At 42.7% G+C, this 22,500-nt stretch overlaps 1 protein-coding gene across 2 annotated transcripts in view; it reads right to left on the bottom strand.

Annotated features, from left to right (window-relative positions):
* unc5ca (unc-5 netrin receptor Ca) overlaps positions 1-22,500 on the bottom strand; it is a 128,879-nt gene that overhangs the window by 20,696 nt on the left and 85,683 nt on the right. Inside the window, exons 9-11 of one of the 2 annotated variants that reach the window (XM_056746507.1) lie at positions 21,342-21,506; positions 18,178-18,234; positions 473-664 (exon numbers count right to left, since the gene is read on the bottom strand). In XM_056746507.1, coding sequence (XP_056602485.1) covers positions 473-664; positions 18,178-18,234; positions 21,342-21,506 — 414 coding nt within the window. The remainder of the gene's footprint in view (positions 1-472; positions 665-18,177; positions 18,235-21,341; positions 21,507-22,500) is intronic. The other variant, XM_056746508.1, reaches the window with a different exon arrangement.

Genomic DNA, 22,500 nt, shown 5'->3' with positions numbered 1-22,500 from the left:
ACGGCCTTAAAGTCTCTAGCTGGAATTTAAATCGTTCCAGTGTGTAACATTGTAACATTTTACACTATGTTTATTTCATTATTTATTTAATCAAAGTCCTTAATTCTTACATTTCCTTAAAGAGTTCAGATGTACATCAACATCCTTTCTTGAAAATTGTATACTTTTTTTGTGAGAATGTTCATATATAACTGTTGCATTCGGCAATAAACAGTAAAACATAAAATAAATTCGTATCAAACATTCACAAAAACAAATGCATCCATTTTTCTTCAAACTGATAGATTCACATAGTGACACTTTTTGCATCTCTTTCGACCACATCACTTTGCATTAATTCAATTATTTACAGCTGTAGTATCAATATCACGTACTACAGGTCATCAGCAATATCAGCCCTTCTGCAAATGAAATACGTTACTCACACAACTAACGCATGACAGCTCAACAACAATAAATGTTGTTTGCTCACCTGATCGTGCTTGTTTGATGCCGACAGGCTGAAATCCACCGTTCAGCACTGATGAATCCATGATGTCTGAATGAAAGCGTCTGTGTGTCTTACGGTAGACGAGCAGGGCAATGATGACAGAGACGACCAGACACATGACCACCGCCATCACGATACCCACATACAGAGCCACCTCGTCTCCTCCCGGAGCGGCTGAACAACACAAAACACAAAACTTTGATAGAATGATCTTCATCGCACGAATACAAGATGATGTGTCCTTGCCCTCTTTCATATATGGTTGTCATTCCACATGAAAAGAATACAGACAACATAACACGATAAAGTTGTTCAATGAACAACTTTTGATTCAGTGAATCAAAAAATAGTAAAAAAAGATCAAATAGGTATTTTATACTTTATCATAAATAATTGTTTTTTCACTAAACTGTAAACTTCACACAGGTCAGAGGTCCCGTCTGAACACTGAAATGAATCACACGTGTACATCACATGTTTCTCTTGCTCTACTGGTAGAGGATTGCATCAGCGACACAAAGGTCATAAGATCAATTCCCAGGAAACTCACATAGTGATTAAAAATGTAAAGCCTGTAATGGACCGTAAATCACTTTGGATGAAAGCGTAAATGTAAAACTGGTTTCACAAACAAGGCTGAAAGGGACAATTCAACCAATAATGACAATTCTGTCATCATTTATTCACCTTCGAGTGGTTTCATATCTGTATAAATGTCTTTGATGTGATGAGCACGGAGAAAGATGTTCGGAAGAATGCTTATGAGCTGCAGATCTAGACCCCAGTTGACTCCCATAGGAGGAAAAAATGTTTCTATTCAGTTGAACACAAAAGAAGATATTTTGAAGATCAGTTCAGGGCCACTTTTGACAACCATTGTATGTTTCCTCCTATAGGAGTCAATGGGGGCGAGATCTGTTTGGTCACAAGCATTCTTCCAAATATCTTTATCATGTTCATCAGAACAAAGACATTTGTACAGATTTGGAACAACTCGATGGTGAGTCAATGCTGACAGAATTTTCTTTTCAGTTGAACTCTTCCTTTAAGAGTTTAAGAGTTTGACCCGTCTCAACTGAAAATAACTTGCCCTGATGTATCTTAACATTTTTCTCCAGATGCGAACCAGAGATGTTTTTCTCCAAGGTATTTTTATAAAAGTGCCTTAACCTGGTTTAGGCTAAGCCTTGTATTACAATACGGGCCTAAGAGAAAGACAAAATAATGCGTTCAACTTCAGGCAGATGAGAGACAGTCAAGAGTTTACAATCAGAAACTGATTTTAGTTTAATGAGAATATAAATGATTATCGGACACATCGCTCATCTTCATGAAATCTGCTTCATTCTTCATCGGACTACAGGAGAACAACAGCGACATTTTGACACTTTTACCTGACAGCTAAGAAATCTATATGTGTGTGTGCGCGTGTGTATAATAAATGGGATCAGGGTTGAAATTAAACCACAGCTCTTGTACGTCAAAGTGAGAAGCAGATAAAATGATCACAGTCTCTTGATGTTTAAGTGTGTGTGTGTGTGTATAAGGGATGTAATGATTCACCGTGAGCCGGTTGAAAATCGGTTATATTATGTGAGGATTCAAGCCGGTGGAGATGTTATTTGAATCGCAGTACATGTTTTAAACAGCAGGGGCCGCTGTGTTTACTACAAACTTGAAAATGTACATATGCTGATATTTCTTAAATGTGAAAAATCCAATAAAAGCAATAGTTTGTTTACTTTGAAGAGATTTTAGTTATATTTCATTTTTTATTCGATTCAGAATTCGACTTGGAATTTGTTTTCTCTCACAAAGAAACGTTTAACATTTAAGAAATGGTTTTCATTCCTAATTTGTCTGAACTCATTCTGTAAAAATAAGTTGTATTGTGAGATCAGTATCGTGAATGGCATCGTGAGCTGAGTGAATCGTAACATCCCTTCTGTATTTAAATCCTGGCATATGTAACGTGTGGATGTGTAAGACACACACAGGCGCTGATCACTCATTAATGACAATAAGACAAAAGCGCTCGATTAGACCTTCAATCATGCTTCAAAACATAACACACTTATATAACCGCAGTTTCATTTTATTCGAGTTTACATTCAGACTAACCAAACACTCCTCCAGTCTTCCATTGTTTGGACAAACAGACAGCTCTGTATTTATTAATTTATTAATATTAAATAATATTATTTTATGTAGTTTTATATGATTTATTTAAAAAAAGTAAAAAGAGTTGTTTCATGTCTATCCGTGAGTCACTGAACTGATCAAGGTTGATGAAGGAAAGTCATTAGTAATAAGTAATTAAATACTTTTTGAAGAGAATATTTACAGTAATCTAATTACACTATTGAATATGTAACTAGTAGTAGTAATTCATTACTTTTTCAGAGTAACCCAACACAGATTATTAGTACTCTTCTTGTAGCAGAGCAGACGATCTTGGGTGAATTTTAAATTTAAAGAGTTGCTAATGTGTCGCTAGAATGTTTGGTAACCCTTTCCTTAAAGTATGTATGTATAATACATTATAAAAGTCGTTTTAAAGCATTGTAATGCACCTTTTAATGCATTGTGATGTCTAATAAATAATTGTTCCCTTTCTGTCGGTCTCTCGACGTTGTGTCGAGAACGACAGATGCGGTTCGCCCTTGAGAACCAATCAACTCTGACTACTATAGAAAAGGCCAATGAAATTTGGCGAATGCAATTTGCATGCCGGGCTCTGCCCCCGGAAATCCGGTATAAAAGGAGGCCGGCGTGCAGCATTCACTTACCTTTTGTTCTTCAGAGCCATCGCTCATGAGTACAACTCAGGATTCAATCCTCTACAACTACACGCTGGTGCTACGACGTGTTACAGCGGATCGTCCCTTCCTGCAGCGACCTTCCCCTGGGCGTCTCGGCGGTTCCGGAGGTGTTAGAGATTTTTTCTAAAAGTCCTTTTCAGGAATGACTGAGCATTCTCCAGCGCGGCATGTCCCGCTGTTCTCTTGGGTGCGGCACCCTCATCGAGGAGGGGGATGGACACAATCGCTGCATTAGGTGTCTGGGCGTCCAGCACACTGAAGCAGCGTTCGTTGACACATCTGCCTGCACTGCGGGCAGATTGTCATTCAGAAGTTGCGGTCACGGGTGGCTGTCTTCCTACGGGAACCAGCCACCATTTCGTCTGCTACCCGGGCTGTGACATCTGTGGCTACGGCCCCGATGACCACCCACGTTAGCAGCGTTAGTGATATGGGGAACTCTGCGAACGTAAACCCGCCAGCCAAGTGCTCACGGGCCGATCGCACCCCGATTCGCTCTTCTGAACGTTCCCCAACCGGCGGTGGCATACCGTCCGGATCCTCACGCACACACTCGGAAACGATGTGTGACGTAGATGAGATGTCGCTCGCAGCATCGGAGGGAGACTGGCATCCGACTCTGCCGAATCCAAACTCCACCCCCAGCGGTCGAGTTCAGGAGGAAGCAGAAGTGATGTCATCCGTGCTAACCCGGGGATGCGTGGTTCCCGAGGTCGGTGCGCGGTGCAAACCGCGCCCACCCCGGGTGCCATGTTTTTTCCGGAGGTGCATGAGGAGCTGTGTAAAACTTGGAACGCTCCACTCACGGACCGTTCCAGTGAAACCAGCTCTGGCTCCCTTACTTCCCTCGATGGTGAGGCAGCCAAGGACTGCGTCGAGATCCCCCGGGTGGAACGTCCGCCTGCGGTGCACCTGTGCCGCGGACGGCTACCACCTGGGGGGGGATCGACCACTCCTACCGTCCAAAGCACGTAAGACTTCGGCATGTGTCGAAAGCTTGCGATGTTGCGGGCCAGGCTGCCTCCTCTCTCTATGCCTTGGCCATCCTGCAGGTCCGCCAGGCCAGGGCGTTGAGAGGGCTCCACGAGGGTAAGGCCGACCCGGGTATAATGCAGGATCTCCGTGCCACCGCTGACAGCGCTCTACGGGCGACTAAGGCGGCGGCACGGGCCCTGGGTCGGACGATGTCCACGGTAGTGGTCCAGGAGAGACACCCCCGGCTATACCTTGTGCAGAAGAGTGACAGCAAGGAAGTCTGCTTTCTTGATGCACTCATCTCGCAGGGTGGGTTGTTGGTAACACCGTCGAGGACTGCGCTCAGCAGTTTTTTGACGGCGAAGCAGACAGTGGCAATTAACCACATTTTTTTCACGCCGCGACTCGGCCGCCTACAGGCCTCCGAGATCTCACGTGACGTCTGCTTCCCTGCAACCCAGGACCCTTTCGACATCGGCTCCGGTTCCTGTGCCCCCACAGGCGGCACCCCGGAAGCAGAGGTCGAGGGGGAAACCTCCACCCCGTCAGCAACCTCCTCGCGAGAAGGGACACTGACGGGAAGACCCCAGGGAGAACAACATCGGGCCCGAACCTTCACAGCCACGGCTCTGATCGGTCGGTACGGGACGACTCCTGCCTCGTCACCAAAGACGGGCCCTTGTTAGGGCTTGGCGCCCACTTACTCACTGAGTTTTCTGTTCACCCCGGGTTTACTTGCAGCCGATCGCACACTCCACTGGACTGTGCTCGGCGAACCGACCTCACACCCTGGCGAGGCGTGAGGTCGTACACATACGACAGCCGTCACCACTCTCAAACCGACAGTGCGTGCCGTTGTCCCGCCAGGCAGGTAAGTAGGCGGAGCAAACCTTCCCTCCGGGGACTCCCCACGACATGGTTAGCTCCGCCAGCCGACGAACCACCCCCCGTGGGATTGATGAAGCAGACCGTCCCCTTGGTCACCCTGTCACAATCCCTGGGAGCTCGAGAGCTGCCCAAACTGTCTCGCTGGCTAATGAGGGCGGTCCGTCTTGGTTACTCGATCCAGTTCGCCAGAGACTCACCCAAGTTTCGGGGCATCATCTCTCCCTCTGTCAGAGGCAGGGACGCCTCCGTACTTCGGGTAGAGGTCACCACCCTTCTGGCAAAACAGGCATCGAGTTCGTCCCTCAAAACCAAGATGTTCAGTGGGTCACCACCCGCACTTCATGGTTCCCAAGAAAGACGGCGGGTTGCCCCCAAAGGCTGCGTACCCTGAACAGAGCACCTTCACAAGCTGCCATTCAGGGTGCTCACACAGAGGCGCGTCCTGACATCTATAAGGTGTCAGGATTGGTTCGTGGCAATCGACCTGAAGGACGCTTACTTTCATGTCTCGATCCTCCTCGACACCGGCCGTTCCCACGGTTCGCGTGCGAGAGGCGGGCATATCAGTACAGAGTCCTCCCTTTCGGTCTGTCCCTGACCGCCCTTTCTCCCTGAGAGGAGGAAGGCGAGCGGGTACTAAACTATCTCAGCGACTGGCCTATCTTGGCACACTCGCGAGATCTGTTATGTACACAAAGGGACCTGGTGCTCCGGCACCTAGGTCGATTGGGACTCCAGGTCAACCAAGAGAGGGGCAAGCTCTCCCCAGTGCAGAGCATCCTCTTTCTCGGTATGGAACTCAACTCTGTCACCATGTCGGCGCACCTGTCCGCAGTTGTGCCCAACCAGTGTTGAACTGTCTGAAATGAACATTTTAGGCAGACAGCGGTCCCCCTGAAACAATTCAGAGGCTCCTGGGACACATGGCGTCCTCGCGGGTTAATACCCCTCGAGTTGATGCACATGACACCGCTCCAACACTGGTTTCAGAGTCGAGTTCCGAGGAGAGCGTGGCACAGCCCTGCTGCCGACGCACCATAACCCCTAGTCTTTATGACTTTTTCGACGGACTCAGGTCCCTCTGAGCAGGTTATGAGGCAGGTCGTGGTGACGACTGAAGTCTCCCTGCAGGGGTGCGGTGTAGTGTGCGACGGGCACGCAGGTGGGGTGTTGGACGAACCCCCGCCTGCGCTGGCATATCAATTGCCAAGAGTTGTGGGCTATGCTACTTGCACTGAGCAGGCTACGGCCTCTCGTGCGAGACATTCACGTGCTGTTCCGAGGACACGACTATAGCTGTAGCGAATACAGATCGTCAGGGTGGCGTTCGCACACAGCAGCTAAACACAACTTGCTCGACGCCTCCTCCGGTGGAGTCAACAGGTGACTCGTTCCCTGCAGGCCACACACCCCGGGCAAACTGAACTAGACAGCCGACGTGCTTTCTCGCCAGTTTATGCCTCGTGGAGAGTGGCGACTCCACCCCCGTGCAGTCCAGCTCATTTGGAGGCTGTTCGGGTAGGCCCAGGTAAAACCTGTTCACCTCCCGTAACACCACCATTTGCCCGCTTGATAGTCCCTGCCCTCGGCACGGATATCCTTGCGCACAGCTGGCCGCGGGATGGGCGGAAGCACACCTTCCCCCCCCCCAGGAGCCTTCTTGTACAGACTCTGTGCAAGGTCAGGGAGCAGGAGCACCAAGTGTTATTGGTTACACCACACCGGTCTAACCGCACTTGGCCTCAGAGCCGATGCTCTGGACAGCGACTCCCCCTGAACCATTCCCCTGACAGAGGACCTGCTCTCTCAGGGGAAGGACACGTTCTGGCATCCCAGATCAGACCTCTGGAACACCCATGTCTGGTCTCTAGACGGGACGAGAAGATCCTAAGATGGCTACTCCCCCTATACGGCTGAGACCATCACCCAGGCTAGGGCCCCATCTACTAGGCGGTTACACGCCTCTAGACGGTGCCTCTTCTCGTCCTGGTGTCTTTCTCAACGAGAAAGACCCACTGAGGTGCTTGATCAGGATTGTGTTCCCCTTCTCACGAGACTGGAGACTAACATCTCCCTTCCACACTGAAAGTGTATGTAGTCGCTATTGCCACTCATCACGACTCAGTCGGTGGAAAGTTTCTAGGGCAACACGACCTGGTCACCAGGTTCCTAAGCAGCGAGAGGGCGGAATCCGCCTCATCTCCGCTCCATACCCTCTTGGGACCCTAAGTGGTCCTGGGGAGCCTCAGGGCCCCCCAAAGAGCCCCTCGGAGGTTCCGATCTTCCTCATAGAGTAAGACGGCCCTCCTGACGGCGCTCACTTCCTTCAAGAGGGTAGGGGACCACCGAGCATCCTCCATGTCCCTGGATTGCCTTAAACTCGGCCCTGGAAACTCTCACGTTATCTTGAGACCCAGGCCCGGATGCGTGCCCAAGAAGTTCCCACTACTCCCTCCGGGGCCAAGTGGTGAACTTGCAGGCGCTCCCCATAGGGGAGGAAGACCCAACCCGATTAGTGTTGTGTCCAGTACGTACTGGACCGCACGCAGAGCTCTGAAGCTCTGACCAGCTCCGTGTCTGTTGGAGGACAGCAGAAGGGGAAGGCTGTCTCCAAACAGAGGCTGGCGCACTGGGTCGTGGATGCCGTTACGACGGCATTCCGATCTCAGAATCTCCCATGCCCATTGGCAGTGAGGGCTCACTCCACACGGAGTTTAGCCACCTCCTGGACACTGGCAGAAGCGCCTCTCTAGCAGACATCTGTAGAGCTGCGGGTTGGGCTATGCCCAAACACCTTCGCAAGGGTTAACAACCTTCGCGTAAACCCGGTGTCAGCCCACGTCCTGCGTGGCGACATGTAGGACTGGCATCCGGGGGGGCGTATGCCTGCGAAAGCACCTTTCCACCCTCTAACAGGTTGGGTCAGTGTGCTATTTACCTTTTCTTCTTACCCGAACACATCGCTAAGAAACTGGTACCTCACCAGCCTCCCTTCTTACCCAGACACTGGTTAAGAATAGGCATTCCATCCATCACCAAACAAGCACCCCCTGGGGGCTGGCTGGGCAGAGCAGCCTTCCCCCTTAGGCCGGGATACCATGTGAGCTATCACAGATAGCTCTAACCGGACCTAGTGCTACCGGACGTCTGTAACACCCCCTCCGTGGGCTGTTCCGTCTGATGTATCCTCATGAGAATGGTTCCCACTCCTGGTAACCCATGAGCTTCCCCAGGTGGGCCTCCACCTCGCGGTTAACTACTCAGTCCGCACGTTCCATGCGTTCTCCTCCAAGGACGAGACCATACCTATATCCACCATATTCCTCCCCACGGGTAGGAGGTGGCCTCTGTAGCGCTTCTCTGATTAAGAGTCGCGCTTACCCGGTGTAAACTGATCTGGACGGCCTCTCGCCTATAGAGAGCTAAGGCCCCGTCCGTGAAAGTTACCGGTCAGGGCTGTACCCATCTTTCTCCAAGAAAGCTCTGGAACCCCCCGACCACCACACTGGAAGGTTACAGTCTCACGAAAGCTTCGAGATGACACGCCCAGGCTTGTTACCGTCGCTTCGCTAGAGATTGTGACGCGATACAACGTTGTGGCGATTTCCATAGGCAACCCCATCTGTCGTTCTCGACACAACGTCGAGAGACCGACAGAAAGGGAACGTCTTGGTTACGTATGTAACCTCAGTTCCCTGATGGAGGGAACGAGACGTTGTGTCCCTTATGCCACGAACACGTATCGTATTCTGCTGCAGTTTGAGAGGTCTCAGGCTCTTCAGAACAAAGGTAAGTGAATGCTGCACGCCGGCCTCCTTTTATACCGGATTTCCGGGGGCGGAGCCCGGCATGCAAATTGCATTCGCCAAATTTCCTTGGCCTTTTCTATAGTAGTCAGAGTTGATTGGTTCTCAAGGGCGAACCCCATCTGTCGTTCTCGACACAACGTCTCGTTCCCTCCATCAGGGAACTGAGGTTACATACGTAACCAAGACGTTATTACAGCTAATACATTATAACATTTAGCAAATTATTGTTGCACTACACAGTCAACTTCATAGGGTTGGATGACGTTATTTGCGTGTGTGTTAGAGAATAAGAAGCAGTGATCTCATGTGAAAGAAAGCGTTGAAATGTTATTCACAGAAGACAGTCACACTTGTGTATAATATCTCATCTCTGTCTGTGTGACAGCTAAAATCTCCACGGCTCGTCCTCATCTCTCCTGCGCATTATTGATCTGCTTACACTCCTAATTAATTTATAATTACGGATAAAAATTGATCACAGATGACAAATATGATTCCATTACTGACTGTGACCAAACACACACGACGGTCATTGCTTTTCTCTTATAATCGACCAGTAGTGCATGTGTCTGTGTGTGTACATGTACAGGTGATTTATATAAGTGTGTTTATTATATAATGACTTCTATTCAATTTTGTTGTTTCATCGGTCAACTAACTGTATTTCTCTTTAATGAAAGTTTGAGATTTTTTCACTTACATGTTCTAATGAATGTAAAGAGAATGTCATGTTAAATATGCATTGTGTGTGTGTGTGGGAGGAATCTTGTTTCTATGCAGTTTCACGTTTGACTTATAAACACTATTGATTGTACACATGAAGTGATTAAAGCAGAAAGACGGCGTGGAGATGCTGAGGAGGAGAAACGAGAGGAAGGATCTGTATCTGGCAACCCATCTGACCTGTGAGTCTGCGGCCGGAAGAACCTTCTGCTGATCAGATACCACAACATCCATCCAACTGAGACGTGCACACACACATACACACAAACACACACACACACACACACACACACACAAACACACACACACAAACACACACACAAACACGTAGACACACACACACACACACACACAAACACACACACAAACACACACACACACACACACACAAACACACACACAAACACACACACACACACACACATACACACAAACACGTAGACACACACACACACACACACATACACACAAACACGTAGACACACACACATACACACAAAAGAATTTCCACACAAAATTCAGTTGGGATACTAAAACAAGCAAGTTCTGCTGAAATTCACACTTCACACGCACAAAAAACCCCAAAAACATTTCAAGTCTTTCATAAATTTGTTCATATGTCATTGTTAACCTACAGGCTGTTAGACGTGCACAGCATTATGTTTTCTGTTTTCTGCTTGTGTAGTGAGACACTAATGCGAACAACAGATCTGACTTTAATCTGAGCGATCTCTCTCTCTATGTGTGTTCGTCCCTAACTCGCCCCATCACATGCCTCCAGTCATTTAAATCATTTCCCTGGAGGAACACCAAAACAAACCCTCACACAAGCTTTGATGATAAAAGTGCCAAGCTACTAAATGCAGCTATTAAAATGTATCTGCAAGATTAAACGTTTTCTCTGAACACGAGCGAGAGTCAACGAGGGAGACCGAGAGAGGAAGATAGATAGAGAGAGAGAGACAGAGAGAGAGAGAGAGAGAGAGAGAGAGAAATAGAGCGAGAGAGAGAGAAATAGAGAGAGAGTGAGAGTGAGAGAGAGCGAGAGAGAGAGTTAAATAAATAATACAGCTTCAGCAGTGCAGAGATAACGTTGTCCCATCACACACACACAACAAACACAGTATGGAGGTTGTCTAGAGTCCTTTCATCCTCAGTTAACAACACAGAATCATCTCTTCTTTTTAACGGCATTAGAAATAATCAAGGTGGTACAATAAACTTATTTTCAATATATGATTATCATTGCCAACAAATTAATGATTACGATTTTGTCACAAAATCTTTTGAAATAAAAGACAAAACAAATCATTCTGAACATAGATATAGTAATACTAAAATAGAAAACATATAATTAAATATGTAGAATCATAAACCGAATAAAACAGATTGTATTATAATATTCATCAATTCTGATCTTTATATTAGCGATAGTATCTGTATGAATCATTTCCTGTATGATCATGATCAGAGCGTTATATTCACAGCTCTATTACTGTAAGGATGTGTTATATTTTAAAGCAACAACGAGAAACTTTTTGACCATAAAATAATGTCTCTAAAATTCTTTAGTTGGAACAACTTTTAAGTGGATGAATTTTACTGCTGTTGCTTCCTAATCAGCCTTCTATTGGCTGAAATTGCACTTGTAATTTTGGTGTTCGAGCCGGTACAAGCCCCGCCCATCACCTGCTTTACAGCATACATCACATTTTACTCGTAGCCTGGGAGAAGTTAGCCAACAGCTAACAATAAGACTAAACGATCTAGTTCAACACAAGTCTCCAAACCATCACCATGGCAGAGCCAACAAATAAATCATAGAGAAGAGAGAGAGTGATCGGACACAAATCTCTTATCGCTTATTAGTAATTTGGCTGTGCTCAGGTTGTTTATTGGTACACTAACGTTACTGGTCAACCATAAGTTAGACTAGAGATAATGTAATGTTGCTGGGTCTCAATAGATCACGTAGCATGATTGTGCCTCATCACGAATTGAGTGTTATATTTGTAAATGATGACAACCAAACCGCAATAAATGTTTTATGGCCACGAGCTGATGATTCCTTAGTTCATGCATGTGGACTAATGTTATCTGTATCTAAAGTTACTGTGCGATAGGCACAATTCCCACAGCGAGTTGAGTGTCAATAAGTGATTGCAGCCATAACACAAAGCACAACGCCTGGTCGCGAGTGTGTTTCCCAAAATATGACTGCAAAAAATGATTTGCGTTGGTAACTAAGAACATTCACTTCCATGTGTTGTGTTTTGGGTGACTGCAAATGTGTTAGGAAGCTAACGTTAGCAAGTTCGCTGCTATGTAGCTAGCACCTATGCGCTAACAGCAAACAACCAACTGTTACCTCAGAATCTTGTTTGAACTGCCTCGTTCAAACTAGATTTCTGCCTAGTCAACAAATTGATGTGTATTGCGCTGCCCACGTAGAAGCTTCTACATCAGCAATATTTACAACATTTATACAGAAAATTGCACTTATCAACCACATGGGGAACCATACACCAAAACGTCTCGTTGTTGCTTTAACAGTAACTAACAGTGAAGATAATTGTGGGATTGTGATATTGTGTGACATTCTATTGATACAATGTATCAGAGCACATCCAGATGAGCAGGACTTATGCTATTTTTCTGTGAGTGATGTGGAATAAAACTCGAGAATCATCTATTTTGCCGTATTAAAATAAAATGAAACTGGCTTACAGCATCTGAGCAATAACTGTGATATGAGATCTTGGACATACTGCTGATTATCGATCCTATAAACTTTCCACGTTCGTATAACTTTAAACCTGGAAGACCTACACATGAACTGAAAGTGGATTTTTGTTTTCTGAAAAGTGCACATCTCATAATGAGCAGAAAGATAAAAGGACGATATAGTAAAACAAGTCTATCATCATGAAGATGAGTCGATCTGACTGATGTCTGTTTCATAATGAAAGCCTGAATAAGGTTGCTTGTTATTTTCCTCTCTGAGTTTTATATGCATAACAAACATTTCCATCTGCTCTTAATCCAGAGACCACACGATCTCCCAAATCTCAACATGTCAAGACACCGACGATAATCTGTGAGTGTTTAAAGATGTGAGGAGGATGTGTAGATGACGGGATGTGAAAATTAAGCAGAAAATAATGATGTTGATGATATTGAGAAAATCGCCTTTTAAGTCTCCCAAATAAAATGCTAAGCATAGCATATAACTCACAAAAATAATTTACAGAAGAACATTTACATAATATCTTCATTGAACATGATCTTAATATTCTGATGAATTTTAGCATAAAAGAAAACAATCATTTTGACCCGTACAATCTATTTTTGGCTTTTACTTAAATAATGGGATGTAGCGATATGTCAATTATTGCATCCCTACCAGAAATGTTCCCATACTACTGAAGACTGGTTTTGTTGTCCAGTTTAACACGTAGAACTTCATTAAATGGTAAAAATGTGCTATTGTTTCAATTCAATATCATTTAAAATAAATATTATGTTACATTTTATCCCATTAGAAAAAGAAAAATCATTTCAGAGGCAGAGAATGATGATGTTTTGATGGAAGATTATGAAAGTGTAAAAAGCTCCAATATATAAAAAATATATATGAATATTTTGACTGCTGATGTTTATGAAGAAAGTTTAGACTGCAGGGACTGTTTTAATCACATCAGTGGCAACTGTGAGTGTGCGCGCATGTGTGTTTGTGTGCATGTGTTTGTGTGTGTGTTTATGTGTTTGTGTGTTTATGTCCACATACTGTATGTGTATGTGTGTGTGTGTGTGTGTTTGTGTGCATGTGTTTGTGAGTGTGTTTATGTGTTTGTGTGTTTATGTCCACATACTATATGTGTATGTGTGTGTGTGTTTGTGAGTGTATTTATGTGTTTGTGTGTTTATGTCCACATACTGTATGTGTGTGTATGTGCGTGTGTGTATGTGTGTGTGTGTTTGTGAGTGTATTTATGTGTTTGTGTGTTTATGTCCACATACTGTATGTGTATGTGTGTGTGTGTATGTGTGTGTGTGTTTGTGAGTGTATTTATGTGTTTGTGTGTTTATGTCCACATACTGTATGTGTGTGTGTGTTTGTGTGCATGTGTTTGTGAGTGCATTTATGTGTTTGTGTGTTTATGTCCACATACTGTATGTGTGTGTGCGTGTGGACATGTGTGTGTGTTTTTGTGTGCATGTGTTTGTGAGTGTATTTATGTGTTTGTGTGTTTATGTCCACATACTGTATGTGTGTGTGCATGTGAACATGTGTGTTTTTGTGTGCATGTGTTTGTGAGTGTATTTATGTGTTTGTGTGTTTATGTCCACATACTGTATGTGTGTGTATGTGTGTGTGTGTTTGTGTGCATGTGTTTGTGAGTGCATTTATGTGTTTGTGTGTTTATGTCCACATACTGTATGTGTGTGTGCGTGTGTGTATGTGTGTGTGTTTTTGTGTGCATGTGTTTGTGAGTGTATTTATGTGTTTGTGTGTTTATGTCCACATACTGTATGTGTGTGTGCGTGTGTGCATGTGTGTGTGTTTTTGTGTGCATGTGTTTGTGAGTGTATTTATGTGTTTGTGTGTTTATGTCCGCATACTGTATGTGTGTGTATGTGTGTGTGTGTTTGTGTGCATGTGTTTGTGAGTGCATTTATGTGTTTGTGTGTTTATGTCCACATACTGTATGTGTGTGTGCGTGTGTACATGTGTGTTTGTTTTTGTGTGCATGTGTTTGTGAGTGTATTTATGTGTTTGTGTGTTTATGTCCACATACTGTATGTGTGTTTATGTGTGTGTGTGTTTGTGTGCATGTGTTTGTGAGTGCATTTATGTGTTTGTGTGTTTATGTCCACATACTGTATGTGTGTGTGCGTGTGTACATGTGTGTGTGTTTTTGTGTGCATGTGTTTGTGAGTGTATTTATGTGTTTGTGTGTTTATGTCCACATACTGTATGTGTGTGTGCGTGTGTACATGTGTGTGTGTTTTTGTGTGCATGTGTTTGTGAGTGTATTTATGTGTTTGTGTGTTTATGTCCACATACTGTATGTGTGTGTGCGTGTGTGCATGTGTGTGTGTTTTTGTGTGCATGTGTTTGTGAGTGTATTTATGTGTTTGTGTGTTTATGTCCACATACTGTATGTGTGTGTATGTGTGTGTGTGTTTGTGTGCATGTGTTTGTGAGTGCATTTATGTGTTTGTGTGTTTATGTCCACATACTGTATGTGTGTGTGCGTGTGTACATGTGTGTGTGTTTTTGTGTGCATGTGTTTGTGAGTGTATTTATGTGTTTGTGTGTTTATGTCCACATACTGTATGTGTGTGTGCGTGTGTACATGTGTGTGTGTTTTTGTGTGCATGTGTTTGTGAGTGTATTTATGTGTTTGTGTGTTTATGTCCACATACTGTATGTGTGTGTGCGTGTGTGCATGTGTGTGTGTTTTTGTGTGCATGTGTTTGTGAGTGTATTTATGTGTTTGTGTGTTTATGTCCACATACTGTATGTGTGTGTGCGTGTGTGTGTTTGTGAGTGTATTTATGTGTTTGTGTGTTTATGTCCACATACTGTATGTGTGTGAGTGCGTGTGTGTGTGTGTTTGTGTGCATGTGTTTGTGAGTGTATTTATGTGTTTGTGTGTTTATGTCCACATACTGTGTGTGTTTGTGTAAAAATAGAAGGATTTTATCTGCGAGAAATCTACTTTTTGTGTGTGTGTGTGTTTTTGAATGTATTTATTTGTTTGTGTTTTTATGTCCACATACTGTGTGTGTGTGTGTGTGTGTGTGTCACTGTCAGATGCTGAGAAATTAATTCATGAGATCAAGACTAGATTACTGTAATGCACATTTAGGTGGTTGCCCTGCAGGCCTATTACAAAAACTGCAACTGGTTCAAAGCTTTCCGGTAGCTCAGTGGTAAGAGCATTGCGTTAACAACGCAAGGTTGTGGGTTTGATCCCAGGGGATTGCAAATACCTATGTAAAATGTATACGATAAAAGCAATGTAAGTCGCTTTGGATAAAAGCATTTAATGTAAATGTAAATGCGGCAGCTCAAGTTCTTACGCATACAAAAAAGTATGAGCATATAACCCCGGTTCTGTCAACCTTGCACTGGTTACCTATAAAGCATCGCATTAACTTTAAGATCTTGCTTATTACCTATAAAGCCCTACATGGTCTAACGCCGCAGTATTTGAATGAACTTCTATTGTATTACAATCCTCCATGTGCATTACGCTCTCAGGCGTCCTGTCAGTTGGTAATACCTAGAATCTCAAAATCAAGTGCAGGTGGTAGATCCTTTTCTTATCTAGCGCCTAAACTTTGGAATATTCTTCCCTACACGGTCGGGGAAGCAGACACACTCTGTCAGTTTAAATCTAGACTAAAGACTCATCTTTTTAATCTTGCATACACTACACTTCCATAATATTAATCCACAGAGGATTTAGACTGCATTATTTAGATCAACCGGAACCAGGAACACATCCAACAACAAATGATGTACTTGTTGCATCAAAGAGTGCAGAACAGTACTCTACTCTCAGCCAGTCTTGTCTCTTTGTTCCAAGGTTACCGCAGGATGCAGTTCATGTCCAGACCTGATGGCAGAGCTGACAATGGGAAGCGGTGACCTGACAAGAGCTGAGATGATAGAGCTGGATAAAGGACGCGGCAAATTGACACGATTTTCCTACAACACTTCAAATGCTATTAGATTGTTAATGATAATCTTAAATCTATAATTTACCTTCTTTATTTTTTATTTAGCCTTGTTGTGCAAGCACTGTTGAGCTTGTGCAGAGGCAGCAGCTTTTGCCAGAGGGGAACTGGAATCCCCTGGTTGGGCCTGGGTTCTCCTGAGTTTTTTTTTCTCGATTGGAGTTTTGGGTTCCTCGCCACCGTTTGCATATTGTTTTGCACTATTTGCCTATATTTAATATTGCATATAAGAATTTATATTCTGTTTAATATTTGACCTGTGGTTCTCTCTCCTATGTGTGCTTTCACTGTGCGTGTGTGCGAGTGTGTTTGTGTGTGTGCGCGTCTATGTCAATGTGTGTATGTATGCATATTGTGTGTGTGTAGCATTTGTATGACGGTCTTTTGTTGTTTTAACCTTTTTCTTGTTTTTACAGGTGTATGCCTTTAGTTGTTTTTCTTGTAGTCAATGTGTCACATGTACAGCTGCTTTGTAACAATGAAAATTGTAAAGAGCGCTATATAAATAAAGTTGACTTGAATGTCTGTGTATTTATGTTCACATACTGTATTTGTGTGTGTTTAAGAATAGCAGGATTTTATCTGAAAGAATTCAACTTTTGTGTGTGTGTGTGTTTGAGTGTATTTATGTGTTTGTGTGATTATGTCTACATACTGTATGTGTGTGTGTGTTTGTGTAAGAATAGCAGGATTTTAAATGAGAGGATTCAACTTTTTGTGTGTGTGTGTCTGGGTGTGTGTTTGAGTGTATTTATGTGTTTGTGTATTTATGTTGACAAACCGTGTGTGTGTATTTATGTTCACATACTGTTTGTGTTTGTGCGTGTTTGTGTAAGAATAGCAGGATTTTATTTGAGAGAATTCAACTTTTTGTGTGTGTGTGTGTGTATGTATTTTTGTTTTTATTTCCGCACACTTTGTTTGTGTGTGTGTTTGTGTATTTATGTCCACATTCTGTACGTGTGTGTGTGCGTGTGTGTGTGTGTTTAAGAATAGTAGGATTTTATCAGACAGAATTCAACTTTTGTGTGTGTGTGTTTGAGTGTATTTATGTGTTTGTGTATTTATGTTGACATACCGTGTGTGTGTGTATTTATGTTCACATACTGTTTGTGTTTGTGCGTGTTTGTGTAAGAATAGCAGGATTTTATTTGCGAGAATTCAACTTTTTGTGTGTGTGTGTGTGTGTGTGTTTTTTGTTTACATACTGTATGTGTGTGTCAGTAAGAATAGCAGGATATTATCTGAGAGAATTCAACTTTTGTGTGTGTGTTTTTGAATGTATTTATGTGTTTGTGTTTTTATGTCCGCACACTGTGTTTGTGTGTGTGTTTGTGTATTTATGTCCACATACTGTACGTGTGTGTGTGTGTGTGTGTTTAAGAATAGTAGGATTTTATCAGACAGAATTCAACTTTTGTGTGTGTGTGTTTGAGTGTATTTATGTGTTTTTGTATTAATGTCCACTTACTGTATGTGTATGTGTGTGTGTGTGTGTGTGTAAGGATAGCAGGATTTTATCTGAGAGAATTCCCTTTTGCGTGTGTGTGTGTGTGTGAGAGAGAGAGATTCTGTGATTGGAGGGTCCGGGGAAATAAAGTGCAGAACATAAAGCGAAACACTCAAGCAAACACACGGCGGCTTTTACTCTGTGAAAACAGGAATGAAATCCAGCGTCAAAGACATGCAAGCGAAAACACAAGACAGAGGCGACACTCACATGTAAACCCTTCCTCTCTCGTCCCCACAGGCTGAAGAGATAGCTGATGTACTGAACCTTCAGAGAGAGACAAAATCATATTCATGCAAAATAAAGACAGCCTGATGCCATTAGGTGACCCGAGACAACAGAAGATGTGATGACAAGATGAGCGAGAGTCTGTGAGGCTGACATATTAAAATGTGTGACTCTTGTGAGATGGTGATCAGGTAAATATTCAAGTCTCCCATCGGTCTGATGTGACATTTAGCTTCTTTTAAAGCTTAGGGGCGCGAATGAGCTTCTCACATAGGTGACCACATGAAGTTCAAGAGAGATCTATCATTAAATATACGACCATTTATAATACAAAGTTAAAAAGATGATGCGTATAACAAAACAAAATTAAGCGAATGCTGTGAGGAGATTCTCAAATGTGTTTTTCATTCAAATAAACAAAGTGTTTTCCAAAACAAATTGCTCGTCTCAGCGCCACGGCTCAGTCAGCTATAAAGCTGATAGGATGTTGTAAAACTGTGATCTCACACACAAGTCCTTTGTTAGACAAAAAGCGACACTATTTTAAATTCAGTTGTTTGCATTTGGCAACAAAGAGTCTATCAGAGAAATAAAATGTGACAAAGATGAATCCTGTCAAGTTCAGGATGAGTGAAGCCCATTGCACAAAGAATCCGAAATTTGCCTCCGAAATTCTCACAAGTTAAGAAAATAAATACGACCTCACGTTGGGTCAATCACATTCACACACTGGGTCCGATATTAATCTTCCGTCATAAAAAAAATCTGACTAGGTTCAGTTTTCTGCGTTTTTCGCATCCTTAGCAAGGATTTTGAATGGTGTTTTGACAACTCAGAGACACCGTTCAAACAAGCGTCAAATACAAAAGACGCATACAAACATTTCGGACTATAATCGCAAAGACCTTAAGCCTAGATGATTTTTAACTGAAGCGCATGTTCATCTCAGACGCACTGAAAATGTTCTGTTTCACATTTGTGTACATCAATGTTTTCTGTGTTTGAAGAAGAATGAAAATACATTCAATAAAATCCAAAGTGACTTGGCCTGTGGTAAACTTCTTTTTTTTTAACTTCCTTACAAAGTATACTTCCTATGAATCACACGAATACACATGGGTTTTCCCGTCCTATTTGAGAATAAAATAATATGATTACACTCACTTGCTCATGTGGTAACTGTAGATGTTTATCTAATAAACTTGATGTATGTAACAAGCACATTGCATACTTATATAGCACATATATATATATATATACTGTATTAGCATTAAACGGCATTTACGGCCACATGTTAGTTAATATGTTAGCAAGCGGTAAAAAAATATACGTATTAAAATACATTTAAAAAAAATTGTGTTACTACGACATAATACTTGTGACTCTCTCCGTTTCGAGTCACTTTATCCCAGAAAGGGATCTAGACCTTTTCCTTATTATATTAAAATAAATATTCCTTAAAGGCAAGTAAACATGTAAAGACGTCACATGTGAAACAACCAAATATATGTATTCAGGATCTTATCTTTTGAGATTTAAGACAACCGTGAGGCTGTCGTCATTTTAAGATTTTATTTACGACAGCTTTTGTTTTGAGAATTTGGAATCTTCTTCATTTTTCTCTAAGATCAATCTTGAGAATTTTTTTTAAAGATCTGTCTTAACAAGTTTTTTCTGGAATGCATAACATTCCTTACTTTTTTCTTAAATTTGAATATAAGAAAAAACATGTCAGCTAAGAAGAATTTTCTTCTTAATAATGTTTTGTGAATCCGGCCCTGATGAAGAAATGTGTACGCTGTCCCTCATGTACACGTACTTTAATTCACAGTGCACTTAAGTTACACATTAACTTTCTCTGTGCCGTAAATAAACTTAAATCAACTGAACCGTTAAACTTAATTAACGTTAATGCTATGATTGTGATGTGGTCACAGTCATTTTTAACGTGAAATGCCATTTTGACGTTACGATTGCAAAACATTGTGAATCCTGTTGAAAACTCGGGATGTCGAGTGTGAACGAGGTATGAATTGCTTTAACGTTTGAACAGAAAAATTTGTGATGTTTTAAATGCTAGGTTGCGAGCACGTATAGGTTTGGGAGCGAGAGAGACGTTGAAGAGACTCGACATGAACGGGGTTAAACGGATTGTGCCTGCTCAACTTTTAAGAGGAAAACTTTTTCAAGTTCAAACTTTAGGGAGGAAGAGCCTGAGGGAAGAGAGAGACATCAAATCCATTACACCCTCAGACTCTCTCTCTCTCTCCCTCTCTCTCTTCCTCTCTCTTCCTCTCTCTCTCTCCCTCTCTCTCTCTCGCTCACACACAATAATCTCTCTACACAGCAGCAAACAAATGAAAGTGTCATGATGCCGATGACTGATGATTATACACATTCATGTCACCTGTCAGTTGTTTAAAAAACTCTCACGACCAATTTTCTTATTCTGTTACACTGACTGAACACAGATGTGGGTTTTTCTAACAGTTTTTTTAACCCTTACAGAAAAGCCACATGAAATACACAAAACAACTTTTTGGGGGGGGGCTGTCAAATGATTAATATCGATTAATCGCATCCAGAATAAAAGTTTGTGAATTCATAATATATGTCTGTGTAGTGCGCATATTCATTTTGTATTCATAAACACAAAAACATACACATTGGTATATGAAGGAAATATGTACATGTAATTATTTACATTTACCAATCATTTAAATGATATATAAATGTAATTTTTTTATATTTCTCTAAAATGCATAAATATATATGTGTGCATATACATATAAAAATGAATATGCCCAGTACACACACATATATAATGTAAACACAAACTTTTATATTCTGGAAGCGATTAATCACGATTAATCGTTTGACGGCACTTTTTTGCACACGCTTTTCTGTATGAGAACAAATAAAAATCACAATTTCTGAGAATTCACTTGTGAAAATGTGTGCCCATTTCACAGAGTCAGAACATGATAAGTTTGCAGTGCATTGTGGGTGATCACTCTCGTCCTGAAGCACACATTGGAGAAGCGCAAGACGTGGATGCTGAAGGTCACATTCACCCTTCAGAGCACCTCAAACCATCCCGATGATAATGATAGTTGTGTTATATTTGTGTGTGTGTGTTGACTCACTCTGTAGACAGAATCCATCGGTGCAGTTTTGTGACTGTAGTGTGACTCCATCACAGTCCATTCCTCCGTTCTGAGGTACGGGAGCGTTACACTCTCTGTTCCTCGACTGAGTGCATTCTGTGCTACACGCAGACCATTTGCTCCAGTCGGCCCACTCGCCGTCCACTGCAAACACACACAATTAATATTCAACAATAATCAGACATTGATGGATAAGAATAAAACCTCATCTGGATGATGACATCACTCTTTCGCTGCAGAGATGCTTTACAGTTGATTTAACTTTTGCATCATCAACACTGTCAATAAATCCACATGTCCACTAATGAAAGATGAACACCCATAGAGTTCAAATCAAAGCTGCGATAGATAATCAAAAAATCCAAATCCTCTCATCATGGTCGTTGCACATCTGTGTGCGTCTCTTTCATCAGTGGAACACAAAAGAAGATATTTTGTGAAATGTCTCGCTGGTTTTGTGTTCGTACAACTGAAGCCGATGGGGTTCAGTGTTGTTTGATTATCAACATTCTTTAAAATATCTTCTTCGAGCGTTTGACATGCCTTACTCCCGATTTGCCCGAGTTAGAAAATCGGAACTTTGGTGAAAATTTGCGCCGCGTTATCCAATCAGGAGCTTGCTCTAATAGTCACGTCATTATAACGTAGCGAGAAGAGGCAGAAATGCAAAACAACAATGGAGGACAAATCATCTGTTTGTGGATACCTGGAGCTGTACGATGCATCTTACTTTTATCGAAAGAGAAATAAAAAGGATCTTGCTTGGATGGAAGACAGTGAGGAGGTCGGACAATGTGGTAAACGCTCTTTACTCAATTTGAGGTCCCGTTCTCTGTGACGGTGGATTCCTCTGTCGGGTCAGGTGTCACGGACTCTTATGACTGACCCATATAGCGCAGACACACCGGCTCTCTCATGCACCTGCTTCAGCGTGACCTCACTCTCAGCAGCGCGACAGAACGGAAAACGTTTTTTTATGAAAGGAATTCTTCACTTGTAAGTCAATATTCCCATCCTGCAGTTTATGGGAGGAATTTCTCATTCTGATCAAATCTGCCAAAGTAGATGTGGGGATAAAGATCTCTCTGTCTGGTGTAAGAACCGACCAAACGGTGCGTTCATGTTCTGTCTAATTTAC

This window comes from Triplophysa dalaica, chromosome 4 (assembly GCF_015846415.1).
Source record: "Triplophysa dalaica isolate WHDGS20190420 chromosome 4, ASM1584641v1, whole genome shotgun sequence".
Lineage (NCBI taxonomy): Eukaryota > Metazoa > Chordata > Actinopteri > Cypriniformes > Nemacheilidae > Triplophysa > Triplophysa dalaica.
This window is presented reverse-complemented; position numbering and strand designations above follow the sequence as displayed.